The sequence below is a fragment of the Acinonyx jubatus genome, chromosome E2 (assembly GCF_027475565.1).
Source record: "Acinonyx jubatus isolate Ajub_Pintada_27869175 chromosome E2, VMU_Ajub_asm_v1.0, whole genome shotgun sequence".
Classification (NCBI taxonomy): Eukaryota; Metazoa; Chordata; class Mammalia; order Carnivora; family Felidae; genus Acinonyx; species Acinonyx jubatus.
In genome coordinates, this window is record NC_069396.1 from 13,972,343 (window position 1) to 13,992,796 (window position 20,454).

General features: G+C 42.5%; 1 protein-coding gene across 21 annotated transcripts in view; it reads right to left on the minus strand.

Moving 5' to 3' along the window:
- Positions 1–62: 62 nt before the first annotated feature.
- ZNF23 (zinc finger protein 23) overlaps positions 63–20,454 on the minus strand; it is a 32,999-nt gene continuing 12,607 nt past the window's right edge. For 2 of the 21 annotated variants that reach the window (XM_027076141.2, XM_053211317.1), the window contains exons 2-5: positions 9,964–10,028; positions 7,637–7,763; positions 6,942–7,055; positions 63–2,312 (exon numbers count right to left, since the gene is read on the minus strand). In XM_027076141.2, the coding sequence (XP_026931942.1) occupies positions 538–2,312; positions 6,942–7,055; positions 7,637–7,763; positions 9,964–9,996 (2,049 nt within the window). In that variant the 5' untranslated portion in view covers positions 9,997–10,028 and the 3' untranslated portion in view covers positions 63–537. Of the gene's footprint in view, positions 2,313–2,931; positions 2,970–6,941; positions 7,056–7,636; positions 7,814–9,347; positions 10,029–14,866; positions 15,539–20,454 lie in introns of those variants that run through there. The other 19 variants (XM_027076139.2, XM_053211323.1, XM_027076149.2 and 16 more) reach the window with 19 other exon arrangements.

Below are 20,454 nucleotides of genomic sequence, written 5' to 3' on the forward strand. Positions count from 1 at the left end.
GCTTTCATATGGTGCTCAGGAAAGGTTTTCTCCATTCCATGAAAATACAAAATGTACTCATCTTTTCTAAGGAAATTTTTATTGTTCATCCTCTTTACAAAAGTGATACATGCTTGTTGTCAAAGGGAAGTAAATTTAGGTAGAGTGAATATCTTGAGTTTTCCTGGCTAAGAACAAGGTTTCTCTCTCTCCCCCATTAATTTTTCCTTTTGTGGCCCTTACTGGAGATTTACTTCTCCATAGACCTGTGTATAATAATAAGTTTATCCCAAGAAAATCCACTTTTCTTGATGCTGTTGGGAATGGGATCCTTTCTTTCATTATACTTTCTAATTGGTTGTTGGTATAGAACAAGCTATTCATTTTTGGATGTTACTTTTTAACCAGTCCTCATTCTTGATTTTAAAAGATGGAAAAGATTTGTTTCCATGTGAAGATGCCCCATTCATTTCCCTCTCAGGGTTTTCTACCAGGGGGAATCTGATGATACTTGATCCATTGCATTAACCTTGAGAGTTTTCTGCCACGTCCTCCTCATTAAGATTTGCCTTCACCATGGACACTTTGATGCTGACTAAGTTGGAAGCTAAACCTGAAGGCTTTCCCACACACATTACACACGAAGGGTTTCTTCCAAGTATGGACAGTCTGATGTATTATACAATCAGAACTATAGCTGAACCCTTTTCCACACTCCACACATCTGAAGGGTTTCTCCCCAGTGTGGCTTCTCTGATGCCGAATTAAATGGGCATTAACATGGAAGGCTTTTCCACACTCCTTACATTGAAAGGGTTTCTCTCCAGTATGGATCCTCTGATGTACAATATAGTCAGAACTACAGCTAAATGCTTTTTCACATTCCATACATTTGAAAGGTTTCTCCCCAGTGTGTATTCTCTGATGCCTAGTTAGTTTGGCATTGATAGTGAAGGCTTTCCCACATTCCTTACATTGGTAAGGCTTTTCTCCAGTATGGATTCGATGATGATCAAGTAGGTTTCTTTTAGAAGTAAAGCATTTCCCACACTCATTACATTCAAAGGGTTTCTCCCCAGTGTGAATCCTCTGATGTTGCATTAGTTTTGCATTAACGTTGAAGGCCTTTCCACACTCATTACACTCATAAGGCTTCTCCCCGGTGTGGATTCTCAGATGCTGCCGCAGCTGAGAGTTACACCTGAAGGCTTTCCCACACTCGTTACAACCATAGGGTTTCTCACCCGTGTGGATTCTCTGGTGCTGGATTAACTTCCCTTTGACACTAAAGGCTTTTCCACATTCAGTACACTCATAGGGTTTCTCACCTGTGTGGATTCTTTGATGCTGAATGAGTTTTGCATTATTACTGAAGGCTTTTCCACACTCCTTACACTGATAAGGCTTCTCCCCAGTGTGGATGCTCTGATGCTGCCTAAGCTGGGAACTGCACCTGAAGCCTTTCCCACACTCATTACATTCATAAGGTTTCTCTCCAGTGTGGATTCTCTGATGTTGAATTAATTTGGCATTAACATTGAAAGCTTTCCCACAGTCCGTGCACTCGTAAGGCTTCTCCCCAGTGTGGACTCTCTGATGTGTGATATATGCGGAACTGCAGCTGAAGCCGTTTCCACACTCCTTGCACTGATAGGGCTTCTCCCCTGTATGGATTCTCTGATGCCTGTTCAGACTCCCATTAACGCTGAAGGCTTTCCCACACACCTTACACTGATAGGGCTTCTCCCCGCTGTGGGTGGTCTGATGTGTGATATAATGGGAACTGTAACTGAAGCTTTTCCCACACTCCACACATTTGAAGGGCTTCTCACCGCTATGAAGTCTTTGATGCCAAATTAATTTTGCATTAACGCTAAAGGCTTTGCCACACTCCTTACACTGATAGGGCTTTCCCCCAGTATAGCTGTTTTGATGCTGAGAGTTACACCTGAAGGTTTCCACTAATTCTTCACATTTAAAAGTTCTTTCCCCAGAATTAATTAGTTCATGCTGAATAAGTTTTGTATCAAAGCTGAAGCCTTTCTCCAATCCCATATGTTCAAGGGGCTGCTGTCCAGTGGTGACGGTGTGACAATGAAAGAAGTTTGGACTCTGACTAAAGAAACATTCCTCCACGGGGCTGGTGTTGTCTTTCACCGTTGTATCAATGATGCTGCTGTTTTCTTTCTTCATGCTTCCTACTAAATGGACTTCCTGCTGTTTCTCTAGAATACAGGCTTCTGAAAAGTCCCTCTGAAGTTCAAATGATGTATTATGTTTTTCTTTATATATTTCCTTTGTCAAGTTATTGTCAGTCTGGCTCTCAATATCTACTATAAAAAAAAAACAGAAAACAAAATATCATGTAAGAACCATGTTAGAAAAAAAAAAAAGAATGGTGGTAAAAGTAATAAAGAATCATAGTTAATCAGGATTTCTTGACAGTCGCCACACTAGGTCAAAGAATCTAAGGTTCATCCATAAGATGGAATAATATATAGTTGGCAATCAATCAATCAATCAATCAATCCATATATGCTGACCTGAAAAGATGTCCAAGATACACTGTTAAATGGAAAAACAAGTTGAGAAACGGATATAAATTAGATTCCATTTCTATAAAGGAAAATAAAACGGGCTAATAAATACATATAGATTTGTATATGTATGCCTAGAAAACTACTGGAAGAATACACAAGAAACCGAGCAATCTGGCACAGGAAGTTTCAGCGACTTGTTTCTCCAGTGTGCTTTATACACTCTCTGTACAGTTTTGAGCATGAATGATTTAAGATGATGTTCCAGTAACATAAAAGTTAAAAGTGACAGCAGTAGAACAAAATCCTAGGTCTTCTCCACCAGATGAGCATTCTTTTTATCACACCACACTTTACTACACGCTGCAGTTTTTTTCTCAGCTGTCCATGGTTAATAAGAATGGAAACTACTTACAAAGGAAAAGGCATAGGATCCAACAACTTGTAGCAACGCTGAGGGTGGCAAGTGTTTGCAGCACCAGGAAGTGAAAGAGAAATAATCTTATTTCTTTTCTTGGAACTTAAACTCTAGGCTCTCTAAAATTCCTCCTTCACCTTCTGCTTTCTCTGCTTACAAAGGCAATCTTTAGGGGTATCTGGGTGGTTCAGTCAGTTAAGCGTCCAGCTCTTGATTTTGGCTCAAGTCATGATCTCACGCTCAGCACAGAGCCTGCTTGGGATTCTCTCTCCCTCTCTTTCTGCCCCTCCCCACTTTGCATGCACATGTGCGCTCCCTCTCTCTAAAATAAACATTAAAAAAAAAAAAAAGACAATCTTTTGGCCCGCTTTATCCCTTTGATCCATCTCTCCCCACCCCTCCAGAACACTGCTGCATTCTCCTGGTCTTTCCTTCTACTTCCTCCCTCAATCCTGAAAGTGGTCAGTCCCTAACGTTCTTTTTAGAATTCCTACAGTTCCAATGGAGCCAGGATCTGTCTTTGCTCCCAAATCTCTTAAAATTGGCCTCAAAATGCTGCCTGTATTTTTTCATCTCCCATCTCTCCTCAACCACATGTAATAAGCCCACTTCCCCAGTATTTCTGCCTCAAAAGATCCAAATGACCTAGATTTCCCTAGCAAGCATTTTCAAAATACTGTTGGTCCTTTCCCAATTATAAAACTAATATTCATCTCTAATATCAGAAACATGCAAAGAAAAAAATTCAAATTACCTGAAATACAACCACCTAACAACAACTACAGCTAATCTTCTGATGTATTTCCTCCCTCAACCATTTTCCTTCCAATCATTCTTCTAAAAACATTTTTTCAAAAATGAAAATATTTTTCTTTCCTAACATTAATAAGGATAATTTTCCAGTATCTTTAGATATTCTGTAAAAATATTTTAAAGGGGCGCCTGGGTGGCTCAGTCGGTTAAGCGTCCGACTTCGGCTCAGGTCATGATCTCACAGCTCGTGTGTTCGAGCCCTGCGTCGGGCTCTGTGCTGACAGCTCAGACCCTGGAGCCTGTTTCAGATTCTGTGTCTCCCTCTCTCTCTCTGACCCTCCCCTGTTCACACTCTGTCTCTCTCTGTCCCAAAAGTAAATAAACGTTAAAAAAAAAAAATTTTTTTTTTAAATTTTTTTAAATGGCTAAATAAGCATTCCATCCTAAAGAGGCATGTTAATTTAATCAATTATCTCTATCCTGATTATTCAGGTTATTTCCAACATTTTATTATATAAAATTATGATGAACTTCCAAGCATGTACATCTTTGTTTATATCCCTGATTATTATCAGGACACCCTAGGAGGGAATTTCCAGGCTATCGAGGACAAACTTTTAAAAGGCTTTTGATATGTATCGCTAAAGTACTTTCTAGAAAGACTACTGATTCACATTCACCTCCAGAAGTCTATTCCAGTTTGGTGTATTCTCTCCATCCCTTACTATAATTGTTCTCAGTATGAGCGAGGAAAACTGAAGGGACTCCATGAAAAACTACTTGCTTCTGTTCCTGCTTCTATTCTTTCTAGGACCTGCACTTTGGCCACGTACATGCCTTATGGAACAAATGATGTATGTCCTTCCTGTGTGAGTTAGAAGTTAATGATTTTTTACACTCTTCCAGCACAGGTGGTAACATCTATGGAATGACTAAGCAAGGCTGTCATGTATGTTTTCCAGACCACTGACTCTAGACACCTGATGCCAAAACCCCCTGGCAGCAGGGAATAAGTGAATTATGGAGGACACCCGGACACTTGTCTTTGTTCTGACCAGTTCCTGGGTGCCATGTACATTCTGAATAGAAACCCCAGACCCTGAGCAAAGGAGAGACTCACTCTCCTTTCTTTTCTCAGTCTCCCAGACACTCATCTGCTGTACTCTATCACTTATGCTATTCAGTAAACTCTGCTTTCACTTTATCCTGGCTCGCAACTTGATTTCTGTCCTGCTCAAAGCCAAGGACCATCTTTGCTGGCCCTGCAGACCCTCTCTGGGTCTTCAGACCCACCCTGCCTATGTCAAGTATGTTAGGTGAAACATCTGTTTTAATTTCTTTTTCATTGCTTTCTATTGAGGGTGAAGATTTTTCATTGATTTAAATTTGTACTTCTTATGTGGATCAAACATTTATATTCTTTGCCAATTTTTCTATACTAGTGACCTTCTATTTGCCAAATCCTACAGTGTGACAGATGCTACCGGTTTCTTAACCAGTATCCATTCTCCCTTTCTTCCTTACTAGCACAGCCTCCAATGTGTTTGAGGTAGCAGTAAAAACTACAGCTAAAAACTATTTTCTGCCCTCTCCTGCAGTAGGGGGACCAGAAGACACAGTTGTAGCAAATGAGATATAAACAGACGTCACTATGTGGGCCTTCTGAAAAAGCTTTTTAACAGAGAATCAACTCGGCTGACATGGGCCATGTGCCCTAGGCCTTCCCCTTCTGTCTACCTAAAAAGCCATCTGATTCCTCACTCCAATTAACAAACACAAACTAATTGGATTGATGTTCCCATTCTCAGCTAAGATCACGATGGGTTATTCAAAAACTTTAAAGACTTCAGGATTGTCTGTTGCCTATGGAATGAAATCCAGACTCCTTTGAGGAGACCCACGATTATATGGAGCTTCCTCCATATTATATGCAATGCACTTTAAACTCTTGATTTTGCAAAACATGTCTTCCTTTGTCAGGAATCATCTGGTTGAATGACTACAAGGAACAAAAATCCACTGAATCTTTAAAGGATTCATGGGACACCTGAGTGGCTTAATCAGTTAAGTGTCTAACTTCAGCTCAGGTCATAATCTCGTGGCCCATGAGTTCAAGCCCCACATGGGGCTCTGTGCTGACAGCTCGAGCCTGGCGCCTGCTTCAGGATTCTGTGTCTCCCTCTCTCTGCCCCTCCCCCACTCATGCTCTGTCTCTCCCTCTCTCTAAAATAAACAAACATTACAAAAAAGTTTTTTTAAGTAAATAAATAAGAGGATTCATTGAAAGGACACAAGAGAATCTTATGGACCACAAACGCAGAGAAGTAAATAGGAAATCACAAGAAATGGGAAATTGTCTGGCAACTACTCTGTTTAAGCCAATGAGAAGCTTGCTACTTCAAGTAAGATCTGGGAAACAGATACATTGGCAGAACCTGAGAATTAACAGAAATGTAGACTCTTGGCCCCATGCCAGACTTACTAAATGACAATATGCATATTTACAAGATACCCAGAGGTGGTTCATTTGCACATCATTTGAGAAGCACTGAACTGAGAGCACTTCCTTCCACCTTATTTCCCACAGCTTAAGCTGTCTTCTCCACAAAAAAAAATAATAAAAACTAATATTTCACTGAGCACACACTATAAGTTACACATTTAATATGTATTATCTCATGTAATCCTCAACCCACAAGACTAGCACTGTTCTCTCATTTTATTATTCCATTTTCAGGGATAAAAACATTGAATCTTAGAGAACTCAAATAACTGACCTACTCAAAGTCACAACTAGGAAATCCTGTAACTAGGAATAGCAGTTGGGATTGAACCTCAGGGAAGTCTACTCCAAAGACTGTACTTTTAACCACCAGGCTCTTCTGCCTTTCTGTACAAAAAGACTGTTAATTCTCCATCCATCACATTAAGTGTACAATGTTTAGAAAGTAGCAAGGACCCCAAAATACTGAATCCATTCATTTCATCTGAGAAAGGCAGAATTCCAAAATTAGAACTGAAAAGAATTAGAATAAGGCATTTGAAAAAAAGATCTGTTCTTGGAATTACAAAGAAACAGCAAACTGCAAAAATAATCAGGTCTCAACTGTACATATCTCTATAAATCATCAACATTATTTAAATTTTATTTTCTACAGCTGGCTCATAAATGTGGCATGCTTATATGTTGCTAACGTTGGTTTTCTTCCTAAAGAGTTTAACTCCCCCATAAAAGGCAGCTGTGTGTCCCTTACCAGTCCAGACACCCTGGGAGCCTATTTCTGTTCCAGCCACCAGTGGAGATGGGTCCCCCAGCTCACCTGCTCCCTCCAGTTGCAATATCACAGCAGGTTTGAGAAGCGAAAATCCTGTTTAGGGGGAAAGAAAGAGGAGAGAGAGGTAAATAATCTCCCAGAAATGAGTTCTTAAGCCTCTTCTCCAACTGTCTTGGCAATGGGAAGGGAAAATAAGAGCTGTAGGGGATCCCATGCCTAAAGACGACAGGAAAGGGGGGAATGGCTTGGAAAGTGTATGTGTGTATGTTGTGGTGGGGGGGGGGGGGGAGTGCCTGAGAAGGTGTGGGAGGAGTTGGGAATGGCCTGGACTGTGAGCCCGAAAGACCAAGATACGCAGGTCAGATGAGGGTGAATGTGAAGATAATGCTGTGGAACAGTAAGTTTCTTTTTCCCACACTGTATCCAAACCACAACTTCTAGAGGATGGATAAAGAGTGCACACTAGTCCCAGCAAAATCCCATATTGGCCCAATAAAGGCTTGGGATTCACCCTTTCCAGCAGCCCCTAACTCAAGGGGGATTAGGAATCTCAACCCCTGGGGTTCCGACTCAGTAAAGGATTTCTACAGACCCCACCTGCAACCTGTCAGGGGTCAATAAGCCAGGAACCCCCAACTGGCAGAGTCTGGGTCCCAGGGGGAGAGAGGCCTTACCCAGGGAGGCCACATTTCCATAATTCTCCAGCATCACATCCCTGTACAGGGCCCTCTGTGCAGGGGACAGGCCATTCCATTCCGTCTGAGTGAAGTACACAGCCACGTCCTCGAAGGTCACCGACTTCTGAAACAACAGGTTCCTGCTGCCCTAGGGCCAGTTCCATGGCTCAGGCCCTAGGTGAGGGGCAGAGGGCAGTATAAGGGCTTGGGGAGGGAGCTTGTGAAGAGCACAAAATTAATAAAAAAGGGAAAGGTTTGAGAAAAAGCACCTGGAAAGTAAACCATGGAGAATTATCTGACCTTTCTTATGGCAGGGAAACCTCATGCCATATTTTACATTTATATCCTAAGTTGGGATGACAGAAAAAAATTCCCATAATCAAGTTCCCCAAAAGCAACTCCATTCTTTCTGCTAGCCATGTCTTCAGGGGCAGATACGGCTCAGGACTTGCCCACCAGCATGCCCACCCTGATCCCTACCCCCATAAACATCCAGCCACCCCCAGAGAACAGCTATGGCCTCCATCTCAACCAGCCCCCATCTGGATTCCTGTCACTGACCCTGCCACGAGGGGCTGTGCAACTGCCTGAGTACCTCTAGCAGCTCAGTGCTGCCCAGACTGGCTGAGGCAGGAACGGCAGCCCATTCGGCTTCCAGATGGGTCTTGCTGAAAACCCGATTTTGTTACACGCTTCCATCAGGCCTCATCCTTTCCAACTTTACCCAAGAACTCACTGTTTCTCCAGGGTTCGGGAAAGAGGGTAGATCAGCCTTCCTAGTGGCCAGGTGCTCTGCCACCATTCCAGCTGCTCATCTCTGCATCACTACACCGTGCACCCGGCACAGGCCCTGCATCAGGATTGATGCCTCCCTTCCGGGCAGCTGCGGCCTCTGGTTGCGCTTTCTCCCCGCCCACCTCAGTCCTCTGTAATAACCTGGGTGACACGCTGACAGGGATATACCCTCAATTCCTTTCTGCCAGGATTTTGCTTGATTCCACTGACCCCCACCCATCAACAAGCATAGTCCAACCACTGGGTGAGTCTAAGTGTCACTCATCTGTGACCTTGGATGGGCCAAGGAACTTCTCTGCACAAAATTAAATACCTTCACTGCCCACCACTACCACCCTTTACCCCAGCAAGTTGGAGGCTCCTGAATTCAACCCCACCCCACCCCACCCCCTCCACTATCTGTGCAGGAAACGTCAGCTAGAATCCTGGGAAATGTTCCTGACTCCTCCCTCTCTCTTACTCTACCCTCAATCCTGACTCTCCATATCCTAAAGATTTTGTTAAGCATTACTTGAATTGGGTTCTTTTTTTTTTTTTTAACTACTTTCCTTGATGAAGCCCATTATCACCTCGACCAATGGAATTCTTTCTAAGTGGACACCTTCCTCTTGAATCACCCTGAAAATTATTCCCTACACAGCCATGACAAATCTGACCACCTTAACGTCACTGATTGCACAGGTCACAGGAATGAGCAGAGAAGAATCAAATAACAGCTGTGTGACTTTGGGCAAGGCACTCTGCTCCCCTTTGCCTTCCTATGTTTTGTAGCAGAGTGAGCATAACACAGCACCTATGTCAAGGGCAAGGAATCAAGACTGAGCGATCCATGCAAGTGCTTAGTATTATGCCTGCAGCATAGCAAGCCGCAAACAATGCTACTGGAATTACTGTGACTATGATTATTCCCAACCTGTAGTCCATGGAGGTCCATGGATGTGCTTCAGGGCGTCCGTGAAGTCCCTGAAATTGTATGGAAAATTTGGTTTGCATGCTTATTTTTCTAAGGGAGGGGGAGGGTCCAGAGCTTTTATCAGAAACCTAAAGTTTGAGCCCCTGCACCCAAGCCCTGAAAGTCTCTCCAGGACACAATGAGACATCCTGTCCCATAGGACTTCCTGTTTTTTCCCTCTCCAGACCCCACTACCCTTGTCTCCACACCATATTAGAGGCACAGCCATCCTTTGTGTTGACCTGGTCCTACTACTCCTTTTCACCTATGCCCTGGTCTCTGGACATCCTAAGCCGGTGCTACCCTCCTCCATTCATATCCGTGCACGGAGCATCCTCCATGGGCAGCTTCCTGTCGCCTATTCACCAGAGGAGCAAAGAACCTCAGTGTGCAGAACACTTCACCCCTGCCTTCAGGGATGCTCTCCTGCTGCTTCCATCCCTTCACGTCACCGCTCTTCCCATGAGTTCCAGGCGGAAGCGAGGAGGACCCCTCCAACTTCCATCACAAAGCTCACCAGCTTCCCTTCTTCAATGTGAAACTGCTCAGAGGAAGAGCTGAAGGACCCACAGCTCACCTGGGGCCAGGCTGTCAGGAGCATGGCTGCCATTACCTGCTCTCCCTCTCAGAGGAGGCCTGGAGCTGAGGAAAAACAGAGAGACAGATGTGAAGCAAGTCCCGCCCCTGCAGGAACAACACAGCCCCTCAGAGATGTGAGACACAGGCAGCCAGTGTCCAGACAGGAATGCAAGCGGGAGCTGCCACAAGAAGAAGGGGGTGATCCAGTGCCCACGACCCCTCCCACCGATGACATTGATCCTAGGAACCCTAGGGTTTTACAATTCTGACACATATCACATACACTAGAGCATACATAAAATGTATAGAGAGCCTAAAGAATAATAAAGCAACAATTCAGCTCAAGAAATAGAACATTACCAAGATCATGGACTTACTTCTTTTTCTCTAAACAAGGATCATCCTCGATTACACTGCAAGGGAAGCCAGGCCAGCACGGCTGCAGCCCCAGCACAGAGGCCTGAGAGTCATGCTCCAGGGAGCTGGAGGAGACAGCTATTCCCCTACATCCTGCTTATTCCCTTACATAACTGAGTGTTCTCAAGAGCCCTGATACCTCTGGAGAGATCTTGGGAGGCCAGCCTCCCACATGGCCCAGGTTTACCTTTGAGGTCCCATGCTGCCTCCTCATACTTTCCAGCCCTCTGACAGTGAAGAAGCCAGGGCCTCAGCATCTTGAGGGGTCACTCAATTATCTAGGGTCCCATGACCGAGCACTCCTTGTTCATTGTATTCAAAACACATGGACTGGTTATTTTCTGGTTACTGCTCCCAAAGTCAGTCTTGAAAACCTGTGTTTTCCTAAAATATCATCTATGTCTTCTAGGGTTTCACTTTAGTGCAGAACTGTGGAAAACACTGGTTCATGATTCGTTCCATTTCTTCCATATCTGGAACTACTTTGTTTTTCCCACTTCTTTTGAATATGTGTGCTTTCTAGACCCCTTCCGCTTTGTTAATGTTATGGATGGAACATGTCTCCCCACCCCCCCAAATTCATATGATGAAGTCCTCTCCCCCAACATGACTATATGTGGATATAGATCCTATGAGGTAATAAGGTGAAACAAAGCCATAATATGAGAGGTCTGGTGCCCCTATAAAAAAGCAGAAGAGACACCAGAGTTCATTTTCTACCATGTGAGGACACCAATGAGAAGACAGCCAACTGTAACTCAAGGAGAGCCCTTATCAAGAACCGAATTGTGTGGCATCTTAATCTTGGGCTCCCAGCCTCCAGAACTGTGAGAAATAAATCTCTGTGGTTTAAGCCAAATAACTTACTGTATTTTGTTACGGCAGCCTGAGCAGACTAATAAAGTCAAGTGGAACAATGATTTGTCTATTTGAATGTTGTTTTCTTTTATTTTTAAACAATAAGCTTTTCTATTTATTTAGAACATCACTCCTCTATTTCCTTCATTACGTTCTGCTTTCTTTGTTTCTTTAGCTCTGTAAGAGATACTTTATGTACCACTCCAAATCCTCTGGTCTCAGCCCAGTTCCAGAGGCTTTGATCAGCTTTGCGCAGGGACAACCTACCAATGCCTCCTCAAGGATCTATACCACATGTGGCTGGCTCCTGCCCTGGGGCTTTTCTGGCATCCTGTGTGGGACATCTGCAGATACCTGTGGATACCTGCTAGGTCCCGAAACACAGACAAATTAAGGCTTGTGAGGCCACCCTTGACCAATAGGGGATAGAAGTCAATGGATAAATATTTTCCCCTTTAGTCCCCTACATTAGCAGCCATGAGATTCCAAGGCTGCTCAAAGATCCTGCAAGAATGAGCGCCAGGGGCCTATAGACAGGCCAGCCTGACAACACATCCTTGTATTGGCTCTCCCTCCTCTGTTTTACTCCCCTTGCTGTTCACTCTGCCCTTGGAATACATTCCCAAATAAAGTGCCTGCACAGAAACCTCTGTCCTGTGTTTTGCTTCTGGGGGAAGCTAGACTGCGAAAGGTTTTTTTCTACCTTCCTGAGGATGCATGATTTATTCATTTATGTTTATTCTTTACTATTTAGCAATTAAAATCTGTATGGCCATAATTTTCCCTCTGAATACACTATTACCCACAGGCCAGAGGTTTTGAAAAAAATATTTTATGTTTTAATTATACTAATTATATTTTATAGCTAGTCAGCAACTGTGTTTTGTCTCTGACCACAGAATTGTTTAGGATAGTTTGTTATTAATTTCTTCTCTGTTCATAATTTTGGCTTTATTGCATGGTGTTTAAATAACCTGATCTATTTACTTCTGCTTTACAAAGTTTTGGGGGATTTTTGTTTTGTTTTTTTTAGCTGAAATGCCTAAAAAAAATTCTACGAATGCTTTTAAAAAGAAAACCTATCTTATAATGGAAGAACATATAATTCTATTTCAATCTAATAAATCAACTCTACTTATTTTGTTATGTAGATATTTTTCTGTAATCCATGATCACTTTTACCTAATTAAACTGAGATAGCCAGTAAAGAGCAAATGCTCACAAAACAATGAACCCACATGTATCATGAACAAATCTTTTCAAGTCTTTAAGAAATGAGTAGTTCTAACTACTGAAACTGTAGAAAAAAACAGCAAAATAAGTTTCCCAGTCCTTTTTATGATGACAGCACAATACTGATGTAAAAACCACAGACCAGTCTCATTTATGAATACTCACAGAAAAATCCCCACTATAAAGGAATAGACTCCAGTAGTTCATTAAAGTGACATACCATGACTAAAAGCGATCATCCCAGGAAAGCAAGTAAAGCTCAATATCAAGATACAGATTAGTATACTTTTTCACATGAATAAATCAAAGAAAAATAAACACACTCTCCATCCCAACAGATGCCAAAGGAATTTAATCAAATTCAATATTCATGCCTAAATTTAAAAATGTATGCCCTAGAGAAACTCTCATATGTAGAAAATATGTACAAAATTATTATCAGTATTTTAATTAAAAAAAAACTGGAAACAACCTACATATCCACTGAGAGTACATAAACTGTCTTATCTTTTTTAAAAAAAATTTTTATGTTTTTAGTTTACATTTGAAAGACAGAGAGAGAGAGAGAGAGAGAGAGGGAATGAGTGGGGGAAGGGCAGAGAGAGAGAGACACACACAGAATCCGAAGCAGGCTCCAGGCTCTGAGCTGTCAGCACAGAGCCCAATGTGGGACTCGAAATCACGAATCATGAGATCATGACATGAGATGAAGTCAGACGCTCAACTGACTGAGTCACCCAGGTGCCCCTGTCCTATCATTTTTTAAATGAACATTACCCACCCCCACCAAAAAATGAACATTACCCAGCAGCAAAAATGAACAGCTCACAATTACACACAACAACATAGATGACTTCAGGAACATAATCTTGAGTTACAAGAGGGGCACCTAGGTGGCTCAGTTGGTTAAGTATCAGACTTTAGATATCAGCCCAGGTCATGATCTCACAGTCGTGAGATCAAGCCCCACATCAGGCTCTGCGCTGGGTGTGGAGCCTACTTGGGATTCTCTCTCTTCTGTCTGTCTCTCTCTACCACTCCCTGCACACATGTGAATTCTCTCTCTCAAAAAAAAATTAACTGAAATAAAATTATAAAAATGTTTTCTTTTTTAAAAATTGAATTATACAAGCCCCAGATGACTAGAGACACTACAATGCCATTTTCATAAAGCTCAAAAACAAAATGTTTACAGACATATTTTGTGTGATAAAATTATTTTTATAAATAGGTAAGATGACGATTAATACAAAATTCTAGTTGTTACCTCTAGGGGTAGGAAGTTGGGAGCTGGGTTGAGAAGGAGCACACAGAGAGATGCACCAATACCAGAAATGTTCTCCTCCTTAAAGGGGTGGTGTGTTCATGGGTGCTCATTTTACCATTATGCTTCTTAAATGTCATGCTAAATGCAGTCTTCAGTATACATGAATAACGTTTTTTAAAAAGATACTTATCTCTATGATATGGAGTGGTTTCCAGAATATATCTTCAAATGAAACAAGCAAATGCAAAAGGTAGAGTGCTACCTTTTGTGTACCAAAAAATGGGAGTATAAGAAAATACACATGTATCTGGTCAATTGTACCAAAAAAAAAAAAAAAAAAAAAATAGAAGGATAAATCAGAAACTAAGGAGAATGGTTGCCTCAAATATGGGTAGGAAGTGAAAGGAGCCTGTGATGCAAACAGGCTGGAAGGAAATAGGGTAGATGAGATTGGCAGGGGAAAGGAGGGCGTGACAGGCTTCTCTGAGTGTGCCTTTTTGTTCTGACACTCATAACCATAGTAATGTTTCACATATCCAAATATACAGACATTAAGCCAACCAACCAGGATGGGATAGGGTGGCGAGCCAAAAAGGAATACAAACAACAGCAAATGAGCCTAACTATACTACAATTGACTAACATAACCACACTGAAGTGGTGGGAAAGAAAAGAACTAAATAACTTTGGAAAACAGTGTTTTAACTAGATACTACAAGGCTAAAAAAACCTGTGCCCAAATGCTTCTTGAGGATACATGATTTATTTACTCATTTCATTCTTCCCTATTTGGCAATTAAAACCTATTAAGGCCATAAATTTTCCTCTGCATACACTACGAGCCACATTCCAGAGATATATACATAGATAGATAGATAGATAGATAGATAGATATAGATATATAGATATATAGATATATACATATATGTGTGTGTGTGTGTAATTTCTCGTGTTAATTACTATAATTTAGTGTAGTATAGTGTTTTCGTAAAATTGCTTCTCATGAAGGTATGAATGAGGAATTCTGGGGCTATTTTATGTGTATTCTAGAACTTCGCAAATAAGTGATTATAAATCATCCCCAGATCATTGTCATCCCAACGGCCCAGGAGTAGGGCCAAGTTACCTTTTGGAACGCACAGCTCCAGGAGACAGTGCCCTTCAAAAGCCGGGCTGGTTCTGCTCCCCGGTGTCTGGGAGGGCTCTGCTTTTTCTGCGCTCTCACTGAACCCTGATTCACGACCCTATGTTAGTTAGGAGTCAGGAGGCATACGGTCCATACTTGAAATGCATATAGCTAAGAGCCCCTGTACGACTTCAACATGTTAAAACACTAGTGATATCACCTCAAGCCGCTTCACTCCTGCCAATATTCCACCCCCTGGCTGCTCCGACATATCTTCCCAAAAGGTCAGTAGTATCTTCCCCGAACAAAATGCTAAATGCTCGGGGCTCCGAGGTTGTGACGGTAATCCGGCTTCGCCTTCCACGGGATGGAACGTATTCGGCCACCAAGTCCAAAGTGGGAGTCGAGGAGGGGCGGAGGAGGACCGCGGGCCGCCGTTCTACCCACTCCTGCAAGTGCGGGAAACCCATCCCCACAGCACCCACAGCTACCCGCCGGGGCACCGCCCCCGCCGCCTGCAGCCCCACACTCACCTCGCAGCAGGCGGCTTCGTGGCGCGGCCGGAAGTGCGTCACCAGGCCGCGGCCGAGCCTCTCTAGGAGCAGCGTTGCTACCAGTGGGTAGCACTCTGGCCCCGCCTCTGCGCTGAGTCTCGGTGTCGGAGGCTCCTGCGCCCTATGCTCAGGTCCTGCAGGTCTGAGCAGCAGGGCAGTTGTTCCTCGAGGTGGGCTGGGGAAGAGTCGGGGGCCGGCAATGACGCCGGGGATCTGTATCTTAGTAAAGCTCCCGGTTCTACCGGATTCAGGAGTTTCCGGACTGGGCCAGTGGATCAATCGCACGCCGACAGACCTTAAGGCAGCCTTTTTGTAACAAATATTTCCTAGTGACTGCTTTATTCTCCTGTCGTGAAACTTACGATCATGACTTAGAAGATCATAGGTAATATAAACAACCTACATTTTAAAAACTAATATTATGCTTTAATAGAGGAGATAAAATACACCTTTCAATATGCAAATGTATGCTCGTGACTGCTATAGGAGACCTAATGAAGTGGTGGATAATTTGCCTTTTCACATGGAATGTGCCTGAACGCCACAGCCACAATGCTGTCTGTCTTACGCTGCTGTTTCAAAAATCACAAGGTACGATCCAAAATGGTGAACACTTTTGGTAAAGTTTAAGTGAAACAGTACAATCTTCTTTTGATTTTATAGGTATAGTAATTATATTTCTGGAGAATCAACGTATGTTAATTAAAACTGTGTAGAAATCGTTGTGTTTAGGGGAACCTGGGTGGTTCAGTCGGTTAAGCCTCTGACTTTGGCTCAGGTCAGGATCTTGCGGGTCACTGGCAGTGCCGAGCCTGCTTGGGATCCTCTCTCACACTGTCTCTGTCTCTGTCTCTCTCTGCCCCTCCCCCACTTGTGCACGTGCACACTCGCTCGCGCTCTCTCTCTCTCAATCTGTCTCTCAAAATAAATGAATTAACTTAAAAAAATTAGTTGTGTCTAGCTGAAAACACTTTCTAGACTCAGGTCATTTATAAAGTTTTTACCTACATGAATGTCCTGAAAGTATGTGAAAACTATTTCAAATAAGTGGAACCCTTCTGTGCATTGCAGGATTCCTGGCTCTCCAGGCTCCCATCAAACACCACCAAACACTGTGACAAAAATACTCCGATAAAATTCCAAAATGGGAGGTGGGGGGAGGCGGGGAACAGCACTAAAAGCCACTGGATTGGACCATCCTTAGGTTCTGATCCCGCAATGCTACAGCACTGGAATGTGATTGGTGGTGGGCCCCACCCACCTCTCCAGCCTCTCACCACACCTATTCTTCCTCCTCTATCAACTTCAGCCCCACTTTCCGAACAGGGCTCCGTAAACCTAGAATACCCTTCCTACTCTCCAATCTTGACTATTCCTTGAAGTCTCTGCTCAAATCCCATTTCCCTTGGAAAGCAAGCCTTCCCTGAGCACCTAGAATAAGGCAGGCCCGCCAGTTATGTGCCATCACAGCACTCTGTATTTCTCCGTACTTGGCACATGTGTGCTTTTTTAACGATACCAATTTATTTAACTGTCTTCTCTGCTCACTCCAAGAAGCAAGGACTATATCTATCTTGTTCGACACCATTATCCTCAGCTAAAGCACAAGGCCTGGCACAAAGGAAGTATGCAACAAACATTTGTCATTGACATCGTCCAAAGGCTCCAACCCCAACTCCAGAGTAGAACCCTTCTTCATTTCTGTGCCACTAGAGGTGGGATATATATTATGCCTGGAATCATAACATTGACCAGGAGCCCGTCTCAGTTTTGCCTTGACCTTGATCATCACTGTTTTCCTAAAATGAGCACTTTCATGGCTTCTCTTGTTCAGATAGAAAAATGGTCCCAGGATTCAGCACAGTGATAGCTGGAGATTACATTGTTCTTGGCATTACATGGTTTGTTTGTTTTGTTTTTGTTGTTGTTTTCCTTTAGCAGACCTTTAGCTAGGACTGAGGGCTTGACTGAAGAAATAGGAAGGAATTAGGAGATCACAGTGTCACAGAAGTCCTGGGCCCAAATGTTAGATCATAAATCAGTCACTCATCTTACAGATAAGAAAATAAGGCCTCCAAAGTAACCACGAAGCTCTGACTCCTAAGTGTATGAGGACAGGCACACACCAAGTTACAAAAGGCCTGAAGAAGCAGAGACCACTTGTTTGTTGATCTCTATTCTTCCCTTATATAGTAACGGAATCTATAGCAAGCCAAAGACAGTCCAGAAAAAATAACACGTTTTCTGGCTCTCTTTAAATCCAAGCGTGACAACACGACCAACTTCTGATAAACAGACTATAAGCAAAGGTGATGCCATGCCCTTAAATAGAAGGAACATGCATTTCCTGTCCCAGTATCCATCAGCTAGGTGGAACGCTGACAAGGGGGTGAGCATCTTGAACCATGTGAATGAGGATGTGGCTCCTAGGGTTGACATAGCTGCTGGGTGGTATCATAAAGCTGCTGTACCAGCCCTAGACTGCTTAACTTAAGATGATACATAAGTGAGAAAGAAGTTTTCATCATGTTTAACCACACTGATTTGGGTTCTTCAAATCAATACCCACAGCCATAGCCTTACCAATACCCCTAGGAATAAGGGATGATGGAAAAATCATACATACTTAAAAACAAACTTAAAAATTTAGGCTGGTTCTCATATTTCACTGCTCTGGAAGGCTGGGCTTGCAGCCATGTTTCCCTCTGCTCGGCTCTAAGTATCCTCTGCCCCTTCAGTCCCAGGGCCTCCCTAAAACCTTTCCTCCCTTGCCCACCGGGAGAAACTGACAAATCTTCTCATGTTAAAAAAATATTTTTTGGTGTTTCTAGTTTTAAGATTACACAGTAAAGGTTGTTCTACCTGCGTTTCCTCTTGAAAATTGTGGGAAAACAACAAAGTCTGGGGTTCATTTCAAGAGTTCAAGAATGTTTCAATATTATAAAAATTCTCTTTACTTATTATGAATTAACAAACCACTCAACCTCCTATGTGGAGAAATAGGGCAGGAAGAGGTCTTATTCAAAAAAGCAACAAAGAAACCAAAAAGAACTTAAGGATAAACTTAATAATAAATGTTTAAGACATAGACGAAGAAAAATTTAAATACTCAGGGACTAAACCAACAAAAACAACAACAATAAAAACTTGTATAAATGAAAAGGCAAAGGTAATTTTTCAAAGAAAGGGCATTCATCTTGACTTGACCTGTAAGTCCAATTTCAAACTATTTTGAAAAAACAAAGAAGAAGAAAGTGGAAGGAATTGTCCTACACAAATAAAACGACAATAGGATTTGTTTGGGATCTTGTGAAGATGATTCTAAGGTTTATCTAGGGCAAAAATGTTATATATTCACAAGATATTACTAAAACAAAAATGCAAAAGGACTGAATGTTAAAGATATACCAGACAAGTATTAAGCTAAAGTAAAAATACCATTAACTATATTAATATAGTAATGAGTTTAAGACAAAAAATGTTATCAGGCAAGGTTCCATTTAAGGCAATATAGTGAAAGATATAAACTAGTATCCAGAAATTTAGGATAAGATACAATTTATGACATCATTTTATACCTAGCTCACAGGAAAGTATACCCAGGTACCAAACCTGAACAAGAAACTAAAACCAATGAGTTTAGCTGCATTGAATGCTTTGGCCAACACAAGTAGAAACAGTGGAGATTTGAAGATCTTGATACCTGAGCAGGCTGAATCATAATATTCAGGAGGCCACATGAAACAAGTAGGAATTAGGGCTTCTCACAAACACATACACCCACTAAAATGCCTGGACCCAGGAAAGGATAAATTAGGGGAAAAAAATCTTCCCACTAGCAAAGAGAGATAACAAAGAAGTCCTTTTGTAGGTTTTAGAGTGGTAGTGGGGATGTCCCGTAAGAATTTAGAATTATAGTCTGTATTACTGAATACATAGTTTAATACTACCTACCTGGACCAGTAACTCATAATCTAAGAACTAGAAAACTGATGAAATAGTCATTATAGATTTTGGAGACAATGGCATTTAAAGGTTATTATAATTGCATCTGCAGATTGAAAAATTAAATAGAGACATGGAAAATAGAGAAATGTCCTAAGTCAGGGGGATCTGGGTTGACTCAGTTGGTTAAGTATCTGACTCTTGATTTCGGCTCAGGTCACAATCTCACAGTTTGTGAGTTTGAGCCCCACATCGGGCTCTGTGCTGACAGTGCAGAGCCTGCTTGGGATTCTCTCTCTGCCCCTTCCCCAAGTACACACACACACACACTCTCTCTCTCTCTCTCTCAAAATAAATAAACTGAAAAAAAAAAATACACTGGACCAGAGGGGCACCTGGGTGGCTCAGTTGGTTGAGCATCTGACTCCTGATTTTGGTTCAGGTCATAATCCCAGGGTTGTGGGACTGAGCCCTTCATCAGGCTCCATGTTTGGCATGCTTGGCATGCTTGGCTTAAGATTCTCTCTCTCCCTCTGCCCCTCTTCCCCCACACTCCTGCTCTCCCTCTCTCTCTCACTCAAATAAATTTTTAAAAATACACTAAACAGGGGGCGCCTGAGTGGCTCAGTCGGTTAAGTGTCTGACTTCAGCTCAGGTCATGATCTCACGGTTTGGGTTTGTGCCCCGCGTTGGGCTCTGGGCTGACAGCTCAGAGCCTGGAGCCCGCTTCAGATTCTGTGTCTCCCTCTGTCTGCCCCTCCACTGCTTGCACTCTGTCTCATCGTCTCAAAAATAAATAAACATTACAAATTTTTTTTTAAAAATACACTGAACAGAATTGAGTAGATTAGATATGGGGGGTGGGGAGGAGGAAACACTTTTTAAAAAAACATAGTGAACTTGAAGTCATAGCAGTAAAAACTATCCAAAAAGAAACAGAGAAAGGCGTGCCTGGGTGGCTCAGTCAATTGAGCATCCAACTTTGGCTCAGGTCATGATCTTATGGTTCATGGGTTCCAGCCCTTCATCAGTCTCTGTGCTGACAGCTCAGAGCCTGGAGCCTGCTTCGGATTCTGTCTCCATCTCTCT